The 24,340-nt window shown below is 49.1% G+C and overlaps 2 protein-coding genes across 2 annotated transcripts; both read left to right on the forward strand.

The window, feature by feature from the left end:
- Window positions 1-877: 877 nt before the first annotated feature.
- LOC128725964 (microtubule-associated serine/threonine-protein kinase 2) lies at window positions 878-7,885 on the forward strand. Its single transcript, XM_053819740.1, has one exon. It carries the CDS (start codon window positions 878-880, stop codon window positions 7,883-7,885), a length of 7,008 nt encoding a protein of 2,335 aa, XP_053675715.1.
- An 11,121-nt stretch (window positions 7,886-19,006) lies between these two features.
- Window positions 19,007-20,563, forward strand: LOC128730447 (probable cytochrome P450 6a13). The gene is made up of 2 exons (XM_053823493.1): window positions 19,007-20,078; window positions 20,148-20,563. The coding sequence occupies exons 1-2, from the start codon at window positions 19,007-19,009 to the stop codon at window positions 20,561-20,563; spliced, it is 1,488 nt and encodes a 495-aa protein (XP_053679468.1).
- Window positions 20,564-24,340: the final 3,777 nt, after the last annotated feature.

Consider the following 24,340-nt stretch of genomic DNA (forward strand, 5'->3'; position numbering starts at 1 on the left):
GCTTGTCTCGCGTCTCGTCGGCTGCAATTGCATTTGCCTTTCGTTATCTAATGAAACGTGTTTCCGCCTGTGTGTTCGCTTGCGTTCATCTTATCGATGCCGAGCCGGGGCAGCACGGAGTGTTATCCCGCTTCGGCTGCGGCTACTAATGAACTTTTATTGCAGTCTGTTACCGGTTTTTGTAATCGTTTTGTTTTTCTTCCTTTTTCCCAGTGCCGTGATGTACACGACCGTGAAGCCAGCCAGTTGTCAACCGAGGCTGCTCGACGCCTAACGCCCTTTCGCCGGGTTTTCGGTCCGTTTTCATTTCCATCTGGTGGTCTTCTGTGGGAGAAACACACATCCAGGACACACATCAGAAGGTCCAGCAGATCCGCCAGTGTGCATCATCGTCTTGAGGCTCTAGTGAACGGCTCTTTCTCTCTCTCTTACCTGTACGCACCGAACAACACCTATCAATACACGTGCGTTCGCGACGGCTCTAGGCAAGACGGCAGCAAAATGGTGTTATCTTAAAACAGGTTAGTGCCCGTACGACGTGAATCGAAAATTTTCCGTCCCGAAGGTAGCTTGTCAAGCTGTTTTAAAAACCACAGTGAGTTCAAGGCAATGCCCTCGCGTGGGTCGATCAGTTTAACCCCGACGAACGGCCATCCCTTACACCCGTCAGCTTTTCTTCCTTATCGATCGAATTCCCTCTCTCCCTCGAGTCCGTTTGACTTTCCTGATAACCGTTCCCGTTCGCTTCAGATTTGCCTGATAACACCCGGAACGAGCCGCGCGCTGAGTTAAGAGGACAGGACGGAAGGTAAGGACGATCGCGGACGGTGTGGTCCTTACACGGACACGGCCCTCAACCCACGTCGTCGTCGGTACCATGAATCAGAAGTCGCCATCGAGCACGGGTGCTGGCGGTAGGGCTAAGCCCACCACCGCGATGAGTGCAGTCAGTCAAAAACCATCCACCGAGGCAGCAACTTCTGCAACAGTGACAGTTCCTGCGACGGTACCACCGGGTTCGGTTCAAGCTGATGGAACACGCACTAAGTCAGCTCATTCGTCGGTACGCGCGCTGAATTTTGACGATCCGGAACTTCTACTAACAGCCGGATCGGGACCGGATGGCCGCAAACCGGAACACTCCCCGAAAGCGAAGGACATCAGCCCATTGGCCGCCGTTACGATGGGATCGAGCTCGCTTGCCGCTAATACGGTTGTGTCTGCATCGAAACCACCGCACTCGAAGCATCATCCCGAGGAATCGAAAGTGTCACCATCCGGCGGTGGTGTAGCCGGGCCGCATCCTGCCGGAAGTCCTGCTAAGATGGGCACGAAGAAGACAATGCACCATCAGGCAGCTTCGCTGAAGCACGAGCACCATGAACCGATTTCGGTGGCCAGCAAACCGGTGCTGTTGAAGGCATCCTCCGTACCGGCACCGGGTTTCGTTGGTGCGCCGGTGGCCAGCTCCTCACCACTGGGCGGTAAATCCTCCGCCAGTGTATCGCCCCATCACGCACCATCATCCTGCTCTCCTCAGCCACTGACTGCACCTGTGATAACCACGATGGCCGTAGCGTCTCCAACCACTACCGGAAGTCCGCTGCTTGGAGCCGCAGTATCCATCTCCCCAGCAGCCGTTGTGATGCGCACGTCATCCGGTTCAAGCCTCCACAAGTCGGCGTCGTACCGGAAGTCGTCCTACAAACCACAACACTCGCACTCCCTTCGCTACTCGGGCAGCGGAAGTGACATCTCGAATTTGGTGCGCGTGCGCAACTCGACGCTTGGAAATTCGGCACCCACGCTGTCACTGAGCGCTAAGGAAAATGGTGGTTTCGGGCTCGGTAGCCTCGGTGGAGGTAGCTTCTTTGCCGGCCAAAAACGACCCACTTCATCGTCGTCCGGTGGGGCGGCTGCGACCGCCCGGAGTACTGCCGTTGCCCGGCACCGGCTCAGCTTTGTAGCGAATATTTCGCCCCGATCTCACTCGCCCATTCCCGCTAGTCCCATCGATAGTCCGCGCATCAACTCGCCCAGTATTATGCAGTTCCCGTTCGTGCCGATCAAGCGGATCGCGTCGACGGCTGCGTCTAAGAACTGTGACAGCCGGCGTTGGTCGGTCGCTTCGTTGCCATCGTCCGGGTACGTGACGACGCCTGGAAGCTCCAACATCTCGTCACAGTGCTCGAGTCAGGAGCGTTTGCATCAGTTCCCGGCCGTGCCGACAAACGACGATTTGCAGCTGTTGTCGTTGCACTTCTCCTCGAACGACAGCAACCCGAGCTTGATCGATGGGCGGACGCACTACAGTCATCATCACCATCATCATGGCTACCATCAGCACGCACATCATCACCCGATGGTGTCCGCAGTGCATCATCACGCACTGCAGCAGCAGCAACAGCAGCAGCAGCATTTGCATCACCTCCATCAGCATCATCACCATTCGCTGCCGGCTGGAACCGGAGGGCATCATGCGTTCCCGCACCAACAACATCCGCTAGCGATGGGCGCTCCTGGAGGTGTTGGAATATCCGCGTCCATCTCACCACAAGCAGCAGGTTTTGGAAGCTCCGTCTCGGGTAGTGGTACGCTCTACCAGCAACAACCTCTTAGCCTGCAGTCACACATCGGCTACGGGCAAGGATCGGTCGGGAACCAACCGATGGGACCGCAACCGGTTCCGATTCCGCAGGCACAGCAGCACCATTGCATGATGAAATCATCCGTTGGATCTTCTGGTTCTGGTAGCTGCGGAGGAATGGTGCCCGGTGGCAAGGACGAGCTGAACAACTTCTGCGGATGCCGGTCACCGATCCATCGGCCGCGATCACGTAGTCTCAGCAGCCCGAGTCACTCGCCGATCACCGACAGTGAGATCTCCATCATGAACACCTTCTACAAGGAGCGGTTTCCGAAGGCAACGCAACAGATGGAGGAACGGTTGAGCCACTTCATCAACGAGAACAAAAACATCATCAACGATAGTGCGCGCAATTCGCAACCGATCGTGCGGTTCGTGCACCATCAGGTGTTGGAGATGGCGCGCGATTGTCTGCACAAGTCCCACGCGAAGCTTATCACGTCGCGGTATTTTTACGAGATGAGCGAAAACCTCGAACGGTTGTTGATGGAGACGCGCGAGAAGTCACCCGAGGCGGCGCCGGAGATCACGGGCGTGATCAAGAAGCTGTTGTTGATCATCTCGCGTCCGGCTCGGTTGCTCGAGTGTCTCGAGTTTGATCCGGAGGAGTTCTACCGCTTGCTAGAGGTGGCTGAAGGCCAGGCGAAAGTGACGCAGGGCATCAAGGCGGACATTCCACAGTACATCATCCAGAAGCTCGGGCTGAACCGAGACCCGATAGCGGAGCTGCAGGAGGAGCTCAACATCGAAACGGCGTCGCTTAACTCGAGCGTAAATTGTGCCGACTTGGAGGAGGAAGCGGAGAACGACGAAACAGAGTTGGCGGATCGACGAGCGCGGTTGAGAAGCAGCCGGGTGCGTGGTGGTGAGGAGGGAGACGTCAATTTGTCGATCGCCAGTGATCAACCTGAGCGTGGTGTCGATGATATGGCGTGTTCCACTCCGAAAGGATCAGGATCCTCGAGCTCGGCTGGGAATAGTGCTGCAAGCAGTACGAGCAATGTGTTAAACAACAACGCCGGTCCGGGAACGGCCATCAGTGGACCAGCTGGATCGTCAGGATCAGCACCATCGATGGGCCAAACTGGTGCAGGTGCGGTTGGCAAGAGCTTTAAGGCGCGCTCGAACAACGCCGTACCAAACGAGAAGGACTTTGACATTCTGAAGCTGATCTCGAACGGTGCGTACGGTGCCGTGTATCTCGTGAAGCACAAGCAAACGCGCCAGCGCTTCGCCATGAAGAAGATCAACAAGAACAGTCTGATGCTTCGCAATCAGGTCGAGCAGGTGTTTGCGGAACGGGACATCCTGAGCTTCGCCGACAACCCGTTCGTCGTGAGCATGTATTGTTCGTTTGAGACGAAGAAACACCTTTGTCTGGTGATGGAGTACGTTGAGGGTGGAGATTGTGCGACGCTGCTGAAGAACATTGGCCCGTTGCCGTCGGATATGGCGAGGTTTTACTTCGCTGAGACAGTGCTTGCGGTGGAGTACCTTCATAGCTACGGGATTGTGCACCGGGATCTGAAACCGGACAACCTGCTCATCACCGCTTTGGGGCATATTAAGTTGACGGATTTCGGTCTCTCGAAGATGGGACTGATGTCGTTGGCGACGAATCTGTACGAGGGGTATCTGGACAGTGAGACGCGTCAGTTCTCGGACAAGCAAGTGTTTGGTACTCCGGAATACATCGCACCGGAAGTGATCCTGCGCCAGGGTTACGGCAAACCCGTGGACTGGTGGTCGATGGGTATCATCCTGTACGAGTTTTTGATCGGTTGCGTACCGTTCTTTGGTGAAACGCCTGAGGAGCTGTTCGCGCATACCGTCAACGATGACATCGAATGGCCGGATGGTGATGATTGGCCACTGCAGGAGGAAGCTAAGGACTTGATCACGGTGTTGTTGCAGCAGAACCCTCGCGATCGTCTCGGTACGGGTGGAGCTCATGAGGTGAAAGAGCACTGCTACTTCTACGGGCTAGATTGGAACAACTTGTTGAGACAGAAGGCGGAGTTTGTGCCCCAGCTGGACAACGAAGAGGACACGAGCTACTTTGATACGCGCGTTGATCGGTACAACCACGAAATCTGCGGTGACGACACGGACGAGATGGAGGATTCACCGCTGTTTGGATCATTTAGCTCGTACTCACCCCAGTATCGCAAACAGCACAGTCTCTCGCAGGCGTCCATCAACTCGAGTGGTAATTTCGGTGGCAGTCCGGGTCCTCGACCACTTGGCATGACATCGGGGGGTAGTGGAACAATAGTGCGTGCCGTCTCGGACGCAGGACCATCCAGCAGCTCCGTAACACCGGCCGCACCGCCATCATCTTCCTCGTCAGGATCATCCGTTCCGGATGCATTGGCATCGACTGCTCCAACGGTTCCCAGAACCACCACTGTGATCAGTGTTACGACTGCTACGCCCGTGACAAGCACCACACCATCGTGCGTGTCCTTAAAGTCTCAAACACCTGCGATGGAATCGACGGCAGGTGTTCCGAACATCACCACTCCATCGACGCTGGCGAAACCGCAGCTTCCGAGCCTGTTTGAGGATGGTTTCGACACGACACACCCGCGTCCGAACGACATCAGCAAGCTGATCATTACGCCCGAATTGCGCAAGTTTAACATCAACCCGTCCCGGTACAAGATGCCGTCGACGCCCGATCTCGACTACCTACCGGAACTGGCCACACCCGACCGGGAGGACTTCCTGGTGCACCACGGCATCACGCTACGCCCGACGGCGGTTAACATCGGTCCAGTACGGGGCCTTCCCGGTACACCGGACACACCGGAAATGAACAAACGCTTCAGCGACGTTTATCCGCTGTCCTCGCTGAAGCAACTCAGCACACCTGAATCATCGCAAACGGACAGTGACGACGTGTCGCCGCAGATCCAGCGCAAGCGCAAGATCGTCCACAATCGCATCCTGCCAAAGTTCTCGATCTCGATCGAGGACGATCAGAGCGGCCACGAGACGTCCTCGTCGACGCCATCTCAGCTCGTGACTTCATCACCGTCGAGTTCGCTGCATAATCTGAGCGGTAGCAGCTCGCGGCACATCGTGAAGTCAGCCTCGGCGCTTGGGCTTTCGCTGATGACCTCGTCGGATGATTCGTCCTCGGCCGTGACGACTGCCGTTGGTCGCTCGCTGGCTGGTGGAAACCTTTCGCTATCGGGTCGCAACGCAACCGGCACGACGGCCTCTAACCTTTCGTCCTCTTCCGGTTGCAGTACGGGAGGCGTCGCGTCATCTACGATGCATTCGGCGGGTAATTGTTCCAGCACGGCCAGCTCGCGGGATACGTCGCCATGCAGGGAGTTGAGTCCGCTTGTTACGAACCTGAAACCACCGTTGATCATCAAACGTGGTCCGCGTGGGTTCGGTTTCACCGTGCACACGATCCGGGTGTACTACGGGGACACGGACTTCTACACTATGCACCACCTGGTGATGGCCGTCGACGAAGGGAGTCCTGCGTTCGAGGCTGGCCTACGTCCGGCGGATCTCATCACGCACGTCAATGGGGAGGCCGTACAGGGATTGTACCACACGCAGGTCCTGCAGTTGCTGTTGAGCGGTTCGGAGCTGGTTAGCCTGAGGGCGACACCACTAGAGCACACGAGCATTCAGACGGGTGGCCGCAAGCGAGAACCATGGCAGAGCAAATTCGCCAAGAAGTCAACCCACAGCCGGCGTAAGCAGAAGAAGGATAACGAGAAGAAACGCAAGGCGTCGCTGTTCCGGCGCATCAGCAGCAAACGGGCCAGTGCCGAGATGCAGCAGATGGTGGCGGGGATTCAATCGCCCACATCCGTTGTACCACCGAGCAGGAGCTTCCAGTCACTCACCCGTTTCCAGGGCAGCCAACCGAATCTGCTCCAACCGGGTGCCGGCGTTGGACTGCCTGTTTCCGGCACGGTGATGCCACATCCGGGCGGGCTACAATCACCGATCGGAGCACCCGTTCCGGTTGGTGGGATGCCACCCTCGACGCTTGTCCCCGCTGGTGCGAGTGTCCCCGTGAATCGGCTCAGTTTATCACCGCTGAATTCCGCGGGCTCCCTCTACAATCCGACCCTACCGTCACCGAGCTCTCCGAGCACGTCGGCACCGAGCACTCCCACCGGAAGTGCTGGACCGCTCGGTTACAATGATGGTGCACCACTTTACCAGCGACCGTCGACGTTGCACGTGCTGAAGCACAAACTGCATTCGTCTCCGTGTGCCAGCAATAAAGCTCTTCATTCGGCGGCTGGTCCGGGTGGGCGACCATCGAACCGGCGTAAATCGGCAGACCATATGCCGTTGTCTCCGCTCGCTCGAACACCCAGCCCTTCACCGTTGCCCGCTTCTCCGACGCGGTCATCAAGCCCGTTGGCGTTCCCCGTCGTGCATCCGCTTGGCGCTTCCAACACGACCCAATCGTACAGCCCCGGAGGACTTCCGGCGGCTGCGGTAGCTGCCGCTTCCGCTGGACTGCCATCCGCCATTGCCGTACCGGGGATTGTGGGTGCGGGTGGAATCGGTGGATCTCCCACGCCACCCACCAAGAAGGGTTTCCCGCGGGCGAAGACGGCCGAACCCAGCTCACCGCTGTTGCGCCGTGCGCTTTCCCCGGATCGGTTGCACCCGCGCAGTGCCGCCGAAAGCAAGTGTGTCCTGTCGCCGCTCTGCTGCAACACCTCGCTGAAGACGACACCTCGCACCGTGGCCGGAATATGGCGTTCGAGTCAGAACTCCACGATTACGACGGCCGCCGGAAGTGGCACCGGGACGGCGATGGGTGGTGTCCTGCAGCTATCAACCGCTGACCCGGCGACGGGTGCGACTCCTTCCCAGCTGATCATCAGCAGCAGCAACAGCAGCAACAACAACAATAACAACAATCTGCAATCCACTCCAACGACGACGGCGGGTGAACCCGTGGCGCTGCCGGCTGGGAATCGGCCTTCGAGCGGGATCTTAACGGGCCATGTCCTGCCGTCGGTTCCGATTCGCAGTACGAGCGCACCCGGCGGTAAATCCGCCCTCGGTGTATCCACGGGAACGAAGGCAGGAGACCACGGCTTGAAGCAGATCCCGGTGACAGCGTCAGCGGCTGCGGACAAGCTGATCCCGCTGATGGAAAAGATGGCCATCAAGGATGGGGAACCTTCGTCACCTAGCACGAGCCTCAACAACAACGGTGGCGGTGCCGTGGGCAAGAAAACCTAAACAAGAAGATCGAATCGAATCGCAACAAGGACACGTTTGCTCAAAGGGACATCAAGAAAGGATTTAAGGGACCTCGTGCGTTACGGCTCGTTGATCGAGAAGCAGGTATCGGACTTTCCAAAATGGCGACTTGCAACGGGACGACTTGTGCTGTTTTATTTTTTATGAAGCAAAACACTCACAACATCTTGACCGGTTTACGAAGGAACAAATTATTGCGTGTGCGTGTGTGCGTGCGTGTGAAACGTATGTGTGAGTTGTTCACAGAGAACGGACCAGACAGTCAATATGGTTTTTCTCTGTTTTTTTGTGTATGTGTTATTTTATCGAAATGCCGGGCCCTCAACGCATCTGTTATGTTAATCATATTATGATAGTTGCTACTGTACCGTTCTTAATCGAATTGTCCGCAGATTAGCTCTATTAATATTGTCATTATTATTATCGCTATTATTATTATTATTATTATTATTATCGCTATTGCTATTATCATTATTATTATTTTGTCTGTAAGGGTTCCACATACTACTGAAGCATGCTTCTCGAGTCCAGCATTATATTTTATTCCGTTTGCAAACGATCGGGTCGATTTCATTGTGCACGCAAGGGAAATGTCAAAGAATAAACGAAGCCATCATTTTCAAACCGTAGCAACTTTCTCACGACGGCATCCGGCCACCTTTGGTAGTGCGTTTGCTGTTGGGTCTCACGCACCCCTCCCACATAAGCTTACCGTGTGATATTTAATGCGAAAAAACTCGTATAGCTGCTCCGTTAGAGTGAGAGAACGGAAAGTCAGGCGGGAATTGAACCGATAGGATGAAGGGGCAGCAAGCGAAGAAAATTGGAAAGAAAATTTGCAGTAGCACACATGCTATACAGGCGTACTAGAATATCGGGCTAGAGTACTGGCACTAGTGGTAGCTGCAATAAGATTAGTCCCCTAAGCACACGCACTTCAACGAATCCCCAATCAATGTTTTTTCCCCCCAACAAAGCACCGCAAGAGCGGCAAGCTTGGATAGAAGTCGGTGTGTATTGTGTAGTGGCAAGACAACAACAAAAAATTACAATTACTCCACCACTTCACCGGTACTCAAATGTGCGACACTGCGAAGGGAACCCCAAAAGGGGTTCGTCCCTACGCGATGGGCGTTTGTTGCACGAACTAATAGAATACAATAGCTAGGTGTTGCCCCCTACTGCTGTGAGTCGTAAAAAAAAGCATCCCCTTCTCAAAAAGGTGTTGAAACCGCTTTCCATTCGCTGTGTCGTACCCGAAAACTCGCAAGAAAAATACTAGTACTTATAGATGGAACCATCCCCCGTGGGGAAGAAAAAAACTTTCCCCGCAAACCAGACTCACATACACTCACGTAGCAAGAATGCAGGAAAAAAGAAATATAACATGATATAACACACAGCAAATAGTTTACGCAATACTCTCGTCCTCTCGGTGTGCAGCATAACACGTAGTCTATCAGAAGCAGTAATCTCGACGTCTCAAACACAGCTATTCATAGAGAGTGCAATAGAAGTGCAACGTTGCAATGTTCCCGGGGCGGAAGCACCCTAGCACCCTTTGTTGCAACAACAACAACAAACCACACGAACTCCCCCATTTCCTGTTGAAACCGTAAAGATAAACGCCTAACGCATACACCTTTAGCGAATGGTTCGCGAAGGAACACACCCTTCGCTGGTTGGAGCCCAGCATCCGCGGGAGATGGAGCTTCGGATGCGTTTAGCGAAATGATTATAAATATATACATATATTGATATTGTTGGTTGGAACGTTCGGCGTGATTGTTTGGATTTGATTGGAAGATAGCGAAATATTACGATAAACATATGGTGGGTTTTTTTTGCTATATCGTGCCACGAGGATATGAAGAAAGCGCCGCGGTTATGACGAAGATGCTATCCAGGACACAGACGGTTTAAATGCAGGGTCAAAAAGCACGTCGGGGAAATTAACGGAAAAAACATTGTTTTGTGATCTTTACATGTATAACTTCGAGTGGTCTAATCAGTTTTTGATACGTAAGTTTGTGATGATGAATTTCTGTCCTGGCACGCGCGCGCACGTGTATGTGTGAGAAAGAGCGCGCGTAGGTGTGCCTGCGCTGTAAGGGATTGTGCGAGCATGGCACGTATGTGTATTTCCTCCGTTTCTGTACGATGTATGAGTTCGTTCGTTGTAAATAATGCTGATTTGAGGAAAGGACGCAAATTAATAAAAGAAGCAAATACACGTTGTAAGGATAAAAGTAAGGAATTGCTTACCACGCTATATCATGGGCAGGGGGCGGCGCACACATACACGCAGACGTAGAGTCAGGAACAAATGTGTTCCCGGTTGCGTAGCTTGCTATATTTCGTGAGGCTCAACCCTGAACCAATATTAGGTTTCGGACCGGTTCACTGAGCTGATGGAAGGACGCGCTCGGATGGATTATCCCTGGAGTACTTCCTCGGGCCACTCGACACGGCCGGTAGCTGCTTTGCATAACTTCATTACCCCGTTCTCCGTTCGCTACCGTTCATCACCAACTGATGCAGCCGCTTCGTGGTTGGTGGGCTTCCGTTTGTAGTTCAAACCAGTTCGCCTTTAGTGCGCTTATTACGCCTTCCTGGGTTGGGGTTAAACTTCGTCAGAAAAGCCTTTGCAAATTGATTAATCAGCTGGGATATCCTTCGAAAGACATGACGCGCGTACCGCAGCTTGCGAGTGATGCGTTTTCTGTAATCAACGCGAACTTAAACAATGATAAACACGCAACACACAGGGCAGTGTATTGTTGAACAACGAGCTGCAGCAGAAGCTGAACATAATTACGATTTATCCTCTGGGCGAGTGCATGAGTGCGTGTGTGTATGAGAGAGAGAGAGAGAGAGAGAGAGAGAGATAGCGCGAGAAAGAGAAATAGACAGAATATTCGTCAGGATTCTGTCCTTGGCGACCTAACGCCAGCGGGAAAATTTGAACCGTGGAAATGCCAGAGAAAACGATAAATAAATAAGCGAATAATGCTCCTTCCATTCGAACTGAACACATTAAAATGTAAATCGAAGAGCAAATATAAATGTACACCGACGGCGCACGAATGCGGGCGGACTTGAATTACCAATAAACTACTTATCAATGTTGCTGCAGTGTGGCGAATAAATGAAACACCAATCGCGCAGGCTCATTATCTCGTTCGCTCGTCCGAACGCGTGGAAAGAAATTACGGTGTTGTTGCAGGACGAGAGAGGATCATCTGCTTTCTTTCTTCTTTTTTTTTCATCCGGCACATTTCCCGATGTACCGCACCGTAATGGGCGGCTGCTGTACAAAATTAGGCCTAGCCCGATGATGTCAAGGTTCTGCGCCGCAGCACGACGGCATCGTCAACAGTGTAAACATCGGCGGCAATCAGCGGGAATTGGTTTGATCCGAAACCGTGCTCGCAGGACTGCACCCTCTGTCATCGGAACACAGGTCACGTAGCGGTACATCATTTTGAATGCACCACGGTCCGGAAAATCCAGGTCGCTGGGGAAAATGAAGCGACCGGCAGCAGCTTTAAAAGCGGAGAAAATCTGGTTAGTTTTTTGAGCGGAGTCGGAAAAGTGCACTGAGAAAGGGGTAAGTATGAAATATTTCACGTTGCTTGGGGTGAAATATTTCACGTAAGCGCATTAAGTTGCATGTGCATCTTCTCATGTATAGCTGCTTTTATGCCATTGGCATTTACATTTTCCTCTGTGAATTATGGAAATGAAATAAAAAAAGATACAATAAAAATGAGTTTATGTCAATGGGATCGGATTTTCAATCTTTTTTAACTCCCTCAATAAGGCTCTCCGAAACGGCCACATAATGTAAATATTCAATTAAAATGATAGCCAATTTAACTGTAGCTTGGAACACACGCGCCTTGGCACTTAATCACGAGCCCTTATTGCTATTTTGGAAAAGAAAAAGAAAGAAAAAAGGCACACAACTTTTAAAACTCGTATCGCAACCATCACAACCAGTTACAGCTCCTTTTTAGATGCAAATTTCGACAAGAACTCACAAAAACTCGAGAAAAAGCGAAAAGCAACCGTAGACCTTCGAAAATTCTTCCTTTAATAGCATACACCCTCGTCCGTCCGGTACTTTTCACCCGAGAAAACAGAGATAATCATCACCGCGTTCAAAAATGAAAGATTTCAAGGAGCGCTGCGCCGTCGATCGGAAGAATTTCGACATCAAATTTTGCTATCCAAAAACCGGCTGTAATAACAGGAGAACATGCATCGAAGAGGCTGCTACTAGCCTGATAGCCCGCGGCTGGTATTACGTACCCGGTGGTCTCGCTTTCTCACGTTTGCCATAATGCGTGCTAGCTCCCTCTCGCGTTATCAGTCCATATCGTCGATCTATTCTGTGCGTGATAATCTCGTTCCCTTACTGTTCTACGAGCACTGTGGGATCTTGATGGCCATAAAGTGTGTGGTTATAATCTAACATACACTATTTAGCTACAAATGAAAGTGTAATTTCTAACGCTAAACCAAGCAGAAAGTTTAGAGGAATAAATGTCGGTAATATAAATAAAGATTCTTCATAGCAGTAAGTATGTTTGTCGTATGAAATCTATTGAAATTCAAGCGAAGAATAAAAACAACTACGATTTATTGCGCCTTGCTCCATAGTGCAAGCGACGATCGATTAGCCCAATCACAACGCTCGGCCCCAAACAAAAGAACAACAGTTTTCTCCATGTTTTTGGACATATCCTATTCTACCCACGCCCACGAGCCGGTCGCCATACCAAAAAATAATCATGCTTTTTAATCCTGCTATCCAATTGATGTCAAATAAAATTAAAACGAAAACGGTCAGTAATGAATCAAACATGGCATGGATGCAGTTATCAATTCAAGAGAGAAATTCGAAATCGAAAATTGGAGCAAACACTCGGTAATCAGCGGTAAACTAACAAAATCTGTTCTATTAATTTACACACAATTATTTAAGAAATAAAATCACTCAAAAGAGATTGGAAAACTCTTGTACTCAAAAGCTATTTTTAATTCTCAAGGTAACCAACTCTGCGTACTACTACGAACTCTAGTCTCAAAAGGATACGCGGGTGTTTTACTCTTGCGGAATGCAACAGAAAGAAAGAGGGATTTAATTCAATATTATTACTTAACAATTTAACACGGCAAGCGGATTACCTCGGGGTCTTATTGTCTCACCCCCAATGCGGGCAATATTCACCCCGACGGCTGCTTCTCTCCACACCCATGGAAAACGAAAAGGGATTACTATATTGCGGCGTTCCGGTAGTGGATGGGATGATTATGAAAATGAACAAAATGAAAACTCTACACGCAAAAAAAAAGCAACAACTTGTTTCAGAGCATATGCGATACAATGTGCTCATCGCAAAGGACGAAATGCGACGGAAGAAATCAGCTTTCCCTGAACCGACCGAAACTGTTGCACTGACCCTCGTGTGGGCGGTCAAGCTCGAGCTTCGAGTGGCCAGCTTTCGATGGGCCAACGAGAATGGCTTCTCGGTGGATCGGAACCCGACCGAAGGAAACCCGTTCCTGATCCGCCACAATCATTGCCAAGGATCAGCCGTAATATCACATCGCTCGGTTGCGCAATTATGCCGCACTGGTGAAGCTTCCCTCTGGCACACCATACGAGCGAATCTTCCATTTCGTCTACGATACCCGATAAAGTCCGGCAGTGTAGAGTGAATGTCCTTTTTGCGCTGTGATTCCAATCGCGCAGCAGTACGCTATCCGGGGGGGAACAGGATAATGCAAATTCAATCCGAAAACGTACAGAGAAAGACAATTCTTTTTCATGTAATTTTCCTAGTCATCCAAGAGCATCTTTATGAGAAAATGTCTTGCCAATTTTAAAGGTTGCTTTTGGGTTCTGTAGTTTCACTTTTATGTACTTGTTCACCTGCAGCATCAGATCGTGTTTCTCTTATGGTCATAGGGGGTTTCTCTCTCTCTCTCTCTCTCTCTCTCTCTTTTTCTCTGGATAGAAACTTCCCAAAATATCCCTAGTTGAAGGCCTGTCAAGAAAAAGGTTCTCTGCCCAAAAAAAAACATTTAATCGGTCATCTTTCCAGTCGATGGTCAATCCGCTTGGGATGTTTTCCAACACTGGGGATAGTAAATTGCCTTCATCTCGACGAAGGGTTTGCAACGTTCGTCCGTTTAATAGCTTCGATTTATTCCCATATCCAATAGTTTCAAATTCAATGCTAAACCAGATCGGCAAAAATTCATTCATTTTGAGCTCACTCGTTGTATCGCTATTTTGAGAAGGGTGTGAAAATTTGTTGACGAAAGTATGTTATTCGATTCTTTAACATTACCAAATTACACGTGTATTCGGAAACAAAAAAATTTTGTTAAACACCCTCCTGCAGCCATAATGCCGTTTATCCATCGTGTACCAGCAAAAAGGACCTGTTCAGATGCTGTCAACTACCAACCGTTTCGATCGCTCAAGGCACACAGGACAGGAGAAGCAAAAAATACGGGACTCTTTTTTCGCGCTTAAGTAGATTACGACCCACCATCACGGGCGCTTCAAGCGCCTCGAGCAGCCGAATGCTGGACAACTGACGTGGGGACCTTTTCCTTTACGCCCACGAACAAGCTTCGTCCTTGCGCGTACCGTAAATACCCTCAGGGGGTGTTTACCGTGAGCCTCCCCATGGAGAGTCGATGGGTCAGGTGCCACGCGTTCAATGGACATATCTGGCTTCCTTTTTTTTTTTGGTATGTTGGTTTGCTGTGCTTCACACGACTATCCCAGAGGGCACCCATTTAGGGCTGCCAGGCAGGTGCAAGTCCATTATCATCCTTATTATTATGCAAATTTAAATTCATTATCCATTGTTGGAGTGAACAATTGTTTTCGTTTTTATATCGCTCGTCGAACGAACATTAGGAGCGTCGCTTCATAACGCTTGTTTGTTTCGATATCGATCCGATATCGTTTGAATATTTACTCCTTTAAAGCATATTCGCTAGCATCGAGCAGCTATTTATACATTGTTCAGTAGACAACTTAGTATATCAATAGCTGGTTTACTACAAAATTAAGCGAAATTTATTCATCCACTCTTGCTCGGCCACTCGTGCCGTGTAGTTCGCCGAGAAAATTTGGCTTCCACGCGGCGATCGGTGGGCGAAACTTTGCAGCCAATTGGCACGTTCTATCGCGCGTAATTTGCACCATTTCCGATTGCTGTTTCTGTTCCAGCCCTTAACCTCCAGCCAGCCCAACGGTGCCCCGATTTATGCTTCTATTCGAAAAGTTTCAGCCTTTCTTTGCATCCGTAGCTCCAGCCCAGCCAGCCCGGGTGGGCGATGTCTTCAACCCCAAGCAGCAGTTCTAGCAGCCCATTAGCAACGCGATATCGATGCAAATTGTGAAACTATTGCACAATTTCGAAATCGGTCCTGTTCCGCGGTACCGTACGGCTTCCTGGCCCGGCATCGACCGGGTTTTGGAATTAATTGGATCGGAGAACACTTGATTTTTAATTTTCCTCCGTGCGCAATTGCTTTCCGCCGCATGGCTAAACGGAATCGTCCTGGATTCGCGCGTTCATCCTTGCCCGGTGCTGGTCGATTCGCAAACCGTTTGAGGTTGAAAACAACGAGCGGATGTTGGGGTGTATGGGAGGAATATCGTCCTGGCAAACAAAAAAACGACGAGCCTGTTTTGGTCGTTTCGCGCGTACCCGTTAAAGATCGTTGAAGATTCTGGCTGCGCGCTGTACATCTCAGAGTTTTCAATTTAAAGCTATTAAGGCAAATAGAAATAAACGATCTTTGCTTTGTTCAGCAACAAAGTGGGAATGGAAATAAACAAAACTTCAAAAATACGCTCACAGCTAAGCTTAAGGAAGTTTCAATTCTTCGCTTCCGGTCTACTCAGCACGAGACTTTTTGGATCGAACTTTGATATGGATTTAATTAAATTTTGCCTCACCGGGCCAAAACAATAAGGTTGTGCTGCTTTGTGGTGTGTTGCACCTTTCCACTATTTTGGGAAGATTTTTTGGCATGTTAAATATGTTCAGGCTATTAGAGAAAGCTGACAAATCGTAGGATTTCAGAAAAGTAAATGTATTCGAAGGTTTATATGCTGTTTGCTATTTGTATCCCCATTGCTTTCGGCCAAATAATGGCGGCTATATCATTCCCTATACTACAGCCGATAAGCATCAGCGCAGGACCAGATCGACAGGAAAAAAAATGCGCCAAACAGGATAACCCTGAGTAGCCTCTTTGATGCATGATTTGCTAATTAATTATCCTGTCTGGTTTAGTGTCAAACTTTACGCGAATAAGGAGGAGGTATAAGAGCGCGCTTCGTGATTGATTTCAAACAATGCTTTTGATGGTTTATCGTTAAAAAAATGGTATATACACGCTTGTACCACAAAAAAATTGATTCGATATTATTTTTATCTCTTTAACTTTTTTTTAATTGATTCTTCAATTTACAACCAAAAGTATTCCTTCTCATTTTAGTTATTAGTAAACATAGTACAAGTACATGTTCACAGTTCATTATCAACAGTCACTTTTTTAATTTTTGAATGATGTATTTGTATTAATAAGGAAAAAGCTATGATTGTTTTATATAAATGAATTATAGTCAAATTTAGTTCTAAAATATGACTAGATCGATTAGATTTAGAATTCATAGATCGTATCTCAGAACGCACGTCAATTTTAGTCAGCATTTAATTTTATTATTAAAAGAAACTGATAGTGTATTTAGCAATATGATGGAAGTATCATTTCAGATATATTAGCAAATATCCATTGTACTTATTAGTCATATTAGTTACAACGATTCGATTCATGAATTCATTTTAGAATTTTCAATTTGACTGACAAAAAACACACGTGAAGGAGTTCAAAAGATGCCTCAAGGCGAATTTGTGAGTTGGCAACAAATTTGTAAAAGAAAACCGTAGAGTTACCCACCCCAAATATTATATCGACTGCAAAAAACGGTGATGATCCAATAGTTTAAACCCCTTCAGCCTCATGACATCGTTGAAGGATGAAACGAAATGAAGGTTGAAGGATGAAAGAACCGATAAAAAGTCATCTTCTATCGAAACCTCGCCCATGTCATTATTATTTCGAGCATAATTTATGGCTTCATTCCATTAAAAAAATGACTTCATCTCCATTGGCAACACCGCGAGACAGATGCGAACGGTCGTACAACAAGCGCCATCCTCGCGTGGCGTTGGTGTCGATATAAATCAATTATAATTATTGCGTTCCTGCCACAATGTTCCATTTTTCCAATCGTGCTAGTTTGCTTCGTGCAGTCGCTGTATAAATTTAACAAAAAATGAGCTTAAACCCCTCGTTTAAATTGATAGCCCTGCTCGTTTTTTTTTTTCGAACATCCTTAAAGGAACCGACGTGCGAAAAATCCTCCCCCGAGCACCCAATTTTAGCAGCCTTGCATTTAGGGCCGGACCGTTAGCCGGCACTTCAAAAGCAATTTACCTGGCAGCCATCCACGGGTTTTAATGAGTCTACGGTGGGTTGAAAATTGAAGGATTATCTTCCGCTCGAGCAGGTTTTACCCCTCCGGAAGGATAATGGGCGCGATCGATTCTGGACGATGCACCGAACACAACACTGGCAGCCTTCCCCGGGCGAGAACGAAGCCACATTTTAATCAGCTTCCGGTGCATTAATGGCCAATGAGGTGTGAGAGCGTTTTTCGTTTAAGCTCTTGGCCCGCGGTTGAATTCCAGTGCGTGGGTGGGAAGGCTTTTGCGCGATTTACGTACCCAAGCACCACGTTAGCCACGAGGTTGCGCACGCAGTTACATTAAATACGCGGTGGATTTATTTGACGAGCTGGCGATGGCACTTAAACGGAACCGGAATGGAACCGCTCCGAAAAGGGGGTCCGTTTTCGCAGGACACATTAAACGCGCCCCCACGAAACACGATTAAACAAGCGCTTTTTATGTGTTGCGTGAAATAAATAGGATTGATAACTTTGTTATTTATTTGTGCGCGGAAGTGCCGTGAGGAATCGCAGGAAACACACCTCACATAAGCTCACCCAAACGCCCAATCAATCTACGGGCAGTCAACGTCACGTCACGGCACCACGAGCACCGTAACCGAGCGCCGGAATGGCACCGTACATCGTAAATGAACCGTAAAATGCTTAATGATTGGTAACAATTGTGGTGCAGCTGGACATGCGTGCGCTCTAGTCGCGTTCAGGACCGCCGGGGTGAAGCGACAACCACATCCTGGCAGTCTCCCGCGGGCTGATGCCATTGTTTCAACCGGTTTTTTTTTGCTTGCGGTGTCCTGATGGAGTTTGAAATGCAGCAAAATGGTGGTGTGCTTGGACATTTTTTTTTGTTTGCTCGTGCACATTCATTCCAGCTCAAACGTTCCCTGTTTCGTTAAGCAAACAGTTTATTGCAAACGGTCTCCGATTGCGGGTTGTAATGCAATGGCCATGCAAATAGGGCCCGAATCGGGAGTTGGGTGGTTGTAATGTTTATTTATGAAATGCAAGTGAAACAATGACCAAAAAAAAACGACGCGAGCTTGTTGCACAGCTCTCTGTCGATCGAAATTTATCGAGTGGATGGAGCTGGAAAATTCCGCATCCATTTTCCGAACAGCTTTTACGAAAATTATGGCCCATTTTTACACCAGAAATTAAAGCGACTGAACAGCCGCCAGATCGCCTAGATAGCCGAGATTTATCTGTGAGAAGGTGCTCTAAAAACAAGGCCACTGTACCAACGTACGAGTTTACTTGCCTTCCTTCGTCTACAGCGTCATTGCACCCCTTTTTTGCTGAGGTACTCAGTGCAGCTTATCTGTCTCTCTCTCCTTGCTTGACGCCCTTGCTTATCTCTTCGCGCACCCATTGCACACAAACGCACTACTGACCTACTGCTTACGGCCCTTCGACGAGAACCGGCAGTTCATCTTGGCGTTCCGGTAACGCAACATCTCGCGTTCGCGTCGACCTTTTGTGCCCTTCACCGCCTACTGTGGAAAGGAAACCTTTGTTCCTACGAAAGCATGGCCTTCTCCGTTGGGTTGGCGTTGCTGTGCGTCTTGGTAGGTCTGTTGGTGTTGTTCGTGCGTCAACGCTACCGGTATTGGAACGTACGGAACGTGCCCACTCTGCCAGCGAAATTTCCATTCGGTAATTTCGCGGCCCTTCGCATCAAGTCCCCAGCGGAGGTGTCCACTGAGCTGTATCGTCGCATGAACCCGTCCGAACGGTTCTATGGGTTGTTCATGATGCTTCAACCGGCTCTCATGATCACCGATCTGGACCTCATCAAGTGCGTGCTGATCAAGGATTTTGCACACTTCCCGGATCACGGTGTTTACCACAACGAGCGCGTTGATCCGCTCTCTTGCCATCTCTTCTGCGTTGAGGGTTCGCGGTGGCGCAGCATCCGGAACCATCTTTCGCCCTCATTCACATCCGGTCGGATGAAAGCGATGTTGCCGATCCTGCGTGAAGCTGCCGGTAACTTCGTGGAGTTCCTGCGCGTGGAATCCTCGATCGCCGTTGCGGGTGAACTCGACGTGAAGGACTGTTGTGCGCGGCTCATGATCGACAATATCGGTGGGTGCGCGTTCGGTATCGCGTGTAACAGCTTCCGCGAGCCAAACAGCGCGTTTCGCCGTGCAGGGCAGCTTGTGTTTGATCGACCGCGCCATTCGCAGATCATAAGCAACTTGCTGCGGTTGTATCCGGCTCTCGGGAGAGCGCTCGCGCTGAGGGTAAACCACGACGAGGTGATCGAGTTCTTCACGGACCTGATCGAGCGGACGGTGGAGATGCGCAGTCACGAGTCGGTCAGCCGGAACGACTTAATCGACGTGATGGTTGAGCTGAGGGCCGCTTCCGGTGGTGCGGCGCTCACGATGAACGAATTAAAGGCGCAAGCGTTTGGGTTCTTTGTGGCCGGATACGAGACGTCGTCCTCAAATGTGACCTTTTGCTTGTACGAGCTGGCCCTTGATGAAAGCTGCCAGGAACGGGCGAGAACGTGTGTGTTGGAGGCGTTAGAAAAGCACGGTGGGTTGACGTACGAAGCCCTCGCTGACATGGATTATCTGGATTGGTGCATTAATGGTAAGGTCCAACGTTCGATGGCATATCGCACTTGTTTTGTCACCCTTTTTGTGCTCATTCTCCTTCCAGAAACCCTCCGGAAGTATCCTCCATTACCGGTTCTGCAGAGGTTGTCCTGCAAACCATACCAGCTCCCAAACAGTTCGGTGGTTCTGCCAGCCAAATCGAAGCTACTCATTCCGGTGTACGCCATCCAGCGGGACGAGCGCTACTACCCCGATCCGGACCGGTTCGATCCGAACCGGTTCGCGCCGGAACACGTGGCCGAGCGGCATTTTAGCACGTTTCTTCCGTTCGGCGAAGGACCACGCATCTGCATCGGTCAGCGGCTTGGCGTGATGCAATCGCGCGTTGGTCTCGCCACGGTTTTGGCCAATTTCCGTGTCCGGCCGGGTCCCCACACGCAGATACCGATCGTGTACGCGAAGGATGCAGTCACGCTGCAGTCCGATGGGCCGGTGTTCCTGCGGTTCGAGCCACTGTAGAGCATGGTGTCTTTGTCTTTTAAACTAATTCAAATTTATACATCATGTTCGATTATTTAGTCGCAAGGATTCATACTTATAAGTTACTAATGATTACTACTTTTCTATGATACTACTATGAGTAGGCTTAATTGAATGTTTAGTACCGATTTTTAGATATGAAAAATAGAAGACCTCTTACATATGTTTCTATACCGTTTAATTACTAGTATTCTGGTATGCTTTACAAGAATTTCAAAGAATTTTGACTGTGAACATCAATCCTGAGTTTTTTCGATACTCATCCATCTCATCTCATACTTTGTAAAAAAACGGAAAGCGATCCTCAGTCAAATAATGTGAAAATCTGTATATAAATCTATTACTAAAACATTTCACTTCTTAAAATGTTTATCCTCAAATAAAGCGGTATAAACTATGTGAACGATAAATACAATCTACTTGTTTTTTATGCGTGTTTTGTTCATCTCACCGCAGTAAACGAAACAATAAACCCATCGGAATAAAAAAAAGCTGCTCAAAATTTTTTAACAAAAACCGAAACAATCTCGCGCATTAACTTTTCACCTTCCAATTCACCTTCGCTCACGTGAGCTGCATTTACGTGGCGTAAAAAGGAACAAATATCAGAAGATGAAAAACGAGAAACACTTTCGGCCTCCGGTCGGATTTATCAAAATGCAAAATGACATGATTTATGCACGCGAACTAAAAGATATAAATTTTGCAAACGACCAAACGGTCGCACTGGTCGAACGGGGCGCTCAATCGAGACCTCCCCCGAAAAACCAACACGAAAAAAAAAGGAAAGGACACGATGGATAAAGCAACAGAAAAAGCGAAAACAGTAGCAGAGTTCGATGCAAAAGGACTCAAGCCGGTATGCGGAACGATAAAGGCTAACAAGGTACGACGGGTGCACGAGGGAGCGAATGCAAAAAAGGATCCTTCCCCAGACACCAGTCCTCAGGAACCTCAGACAGCATGGCGCCGAGATGGGATTCATGAGAGAAAATACACCAACAGCAACAAATAAAAAACCCTGCCACCCAACCAAGTGATGGAACCAATTTGCTGAAAAAAGTGAGAAAAAATCACCTCACTGGGAAGGCGAGTTAGGAAACATTAAAAAAGAAAACAAGCATCCTTTTCCCCAACACCTCCAGTGGGTGGGAAAAAAACCGAACATTGTCACGTGTCACACCACCCGAGAACGGTTCGCTGAAGGAGCTGGCCATGTGTGTGATTCCTGCGAGCTTTTTTTTTGCTCTCTTTTTCTCTCCCTTCTTTAGTCCCCCCAAGGGACAGTTTCATATTTCATGGCGGGATCCTGTTGCGGGCTGAAAAATGCTACCACCAAACGGCCAGGTAAACGGCCATTTCGCCAAGGACACTGCGGGCTACCGATAATGGGCTTTCGAGGCGCCTGGCCACCTAAACCACCTTTTGGGCAGGGAATGTGTGACAGAGGCTCCTCCCGGGCAGGACATTTTATCTCGCGCTTTCTCTTCTTCGTTCATGTTGCTCGCGCTCTAATCAAACCCGGGCAAAGGGTGAAATTGGATGGTGTCAACTCGTTTCGCTGACAGCGTCGCACGAAAGTTGTGGCACCTGGTCGGAAACCTGGCGCAGAAACAGACTCTCGGGGGACAGGTTAGCAAACAACCAAACGAAACAGGCAAAAAAGTTCAGCCAAAGAAACGGTTACCCGTTACGGTGCGCCGAGGATCAGCTTCACCGCGAGGGCAAGATCGAGCGCTTCCGTTTTTATTGCTCGCGTTATCATAAGAATAGGGCTGGGGCGTTCCTGTGAAAGTTCCCTGTTCATTTTTTTTTCGGTACAAATCGTTTTGCATCCGAATGCAAAATGTATTAAAATCGTTGGTTCCGCAAAAACCTCTCCACTTCCTGAAGCTTTTGCTGCCGCACTGTTCGGTGCAGGAAAGAAGTGCATTTTTTACTCTTGCTCATCCAATCGAACGACACTCTCCCCGAGGAGACACACGCTACATAACCACACCACGCAAGTGTTTTCCCGGCAGTAAACCTGACAGTCTAGCGTCGGGAAAAGTCACTTCCTTACTCGGCAAACCGCATGGCATGCAATTTTGGGCATCGGGTTTAAAGTTTGATTGAACCATCAGGTACGAAGACAGTCGAATGCGGTGTTGTAAGCTGCGCATAGCAATATGCTGCACAGTACGAAGAAGACGAACGTACCTGAAACAAAGTTAAATTAGTGAAAAGTTAAAGGATCCTCTCCCATCCCATTTTACCACGCCGCAAAACCAGGTTTCGGTTGGATGTTCATGACTTTCTCGTCCTGCAAGTCTCACACCGTCTAAAGTTTTGGTTGTGTTGATTTAAAAAATTGTAACTTACTTGCACACACTTGTTAAGCGTCAGAAAGCAGGAAAAAATGTGAACAATTGGTTGGTACAACACCGAACTGTCAAACATGCGACCATTCCAACGATCAGCCATCATTACGTGCGCCAACGCCTGCTGCGACTGGTCGCTTTGTCACCCAGCCAGCGGCCATTTTCGGCCATCTTAGCAGCCGCTCCCGGTGATTAATTGTTCAAATTAAATAACTACCATGATATATGGACTGCGGTCATCCGGCACAGCTGCAACCCGCGCGACAAATGCCGCGTACGGTGTCAAGTAATAATTTGACCATTTGTCCGGTTGACCGTGCTTGACCCGGAGTGGTGAAGGATTTTTCCGGCATAATTTTAGCATGATTCGCGAAACGGCGCGCAAGACGACAGGGCGCATTAATTCCGTAACGGCTGCTGGCCCGTTGCAACCGTTCTTCAGTGGGATGGAGCTTCGCGCGATGGACGGCTCATTTTGCATTATGCGGTTTTGATTTGGGCGCTTCATAAACGCGTGATTCATGCTGCCGTTTGCCGGGGAATGGAATTAGCTTCCAGAACTTAATTTCGCGCAACTGTTACGCCAAAGTCTTTTGGTGTTTGGGGAAGTAAAATTTTACAAATTATTTAACTCCAACTTGGCGTTACTAATAATGCTGTGGAATATTAAAGTAGTTTGTCCCTTATCCTGGCTGCTTATTAAATGAGCAGGAAATTATCTCACATCACTCAATATATAAGTATGTGCAGAACATTTCAACAAAATTTATGCAACCACCTTCCAGCTATGATAAAAGAGTACTCCCATCCTTTCACTGCAGTAAATTACATTTTTTTGTATGGTTTCGGCGATTTTCGTCTCACTTCACTAAAAAACGGCTACAACACTCGCCATAAAAGCGCATCACATTTTGGGAGTATTTTTTGTACATCTTTTTTCCCTCAACCCCTTTTTATTTGCTCCATCTGGGTTTAGTTAATTCCAACCCACCCGGTCCGGTCCGATTCTCCGAATTTCGGCGGCTTTGGCATGGTTGAGAAAATTACTTCGAGATAACACACCCATACACACCCACGGGTAGAGCTCGGGCGCAGCTGCTCATTGCCCACATTCGGACGAATTCTAATTGAAAATTTCACAATTTATTGTTTGGGAAATTTAATTTATATCACTTCCTCACCCGACGCCTCCATCCATCGTGGGGTTTTCCCCCATCCCTGCGGGAAATAAATCTCTTCGATACATTTTTCCCACCGCTATGGGCTAGGACGAGGTTGTTGAGAGGGTAGTTGAGAGACGAAGGAAAATAGAAAACTCGTACCGAACTGATTGAAGCTGCAGCAATTGGAGAGTACAATGGGCTTAGCCACAACGAACCAACGTGTGTCCCACGGA

The sequence above is a fragment of the Anopheles nili genome, chromosome 2 (assembly GCF_943737925.1).
Source record: "Anopheles nili chromosome 2, idAnoNiliSN_F5_01, whole genome shotgun sequence".
NCBI classification, from domain to species: domain Eukaryota; kingdom Metazoa; phylum Arthropoda; class Insecta; order Diptera; family Culicidae; genus Anopheles; species Anopheles nili.

What these genes read in the sequence shown, in the direction of transcription:
- LOC128725964 (XM_053819740.1), top strand. Translation starts at nt 878, where the DNA reads ATGAATCAGAAGTCGCCATCGAGCACGGGTGCTGGCGGTAGGGCTAAG.
- LOC128730447 (XM_053823493.1), top strand. Translation starts at nt 19,007, where the DNA reads ATGGCCTTCTCCGTTGGGTTGGCGTTGCTGTGCGTCTTGGTAGGTCTG. An exon ending in TCTGGATTGGTGCATTAATG is followed by an intron (nt 20,079 to 20,147) that starts GTAAGGTCCAAC and finishes TTCTCCTTCCAG; the next exon opens with AAACCCTCCGGAAGTATCCT.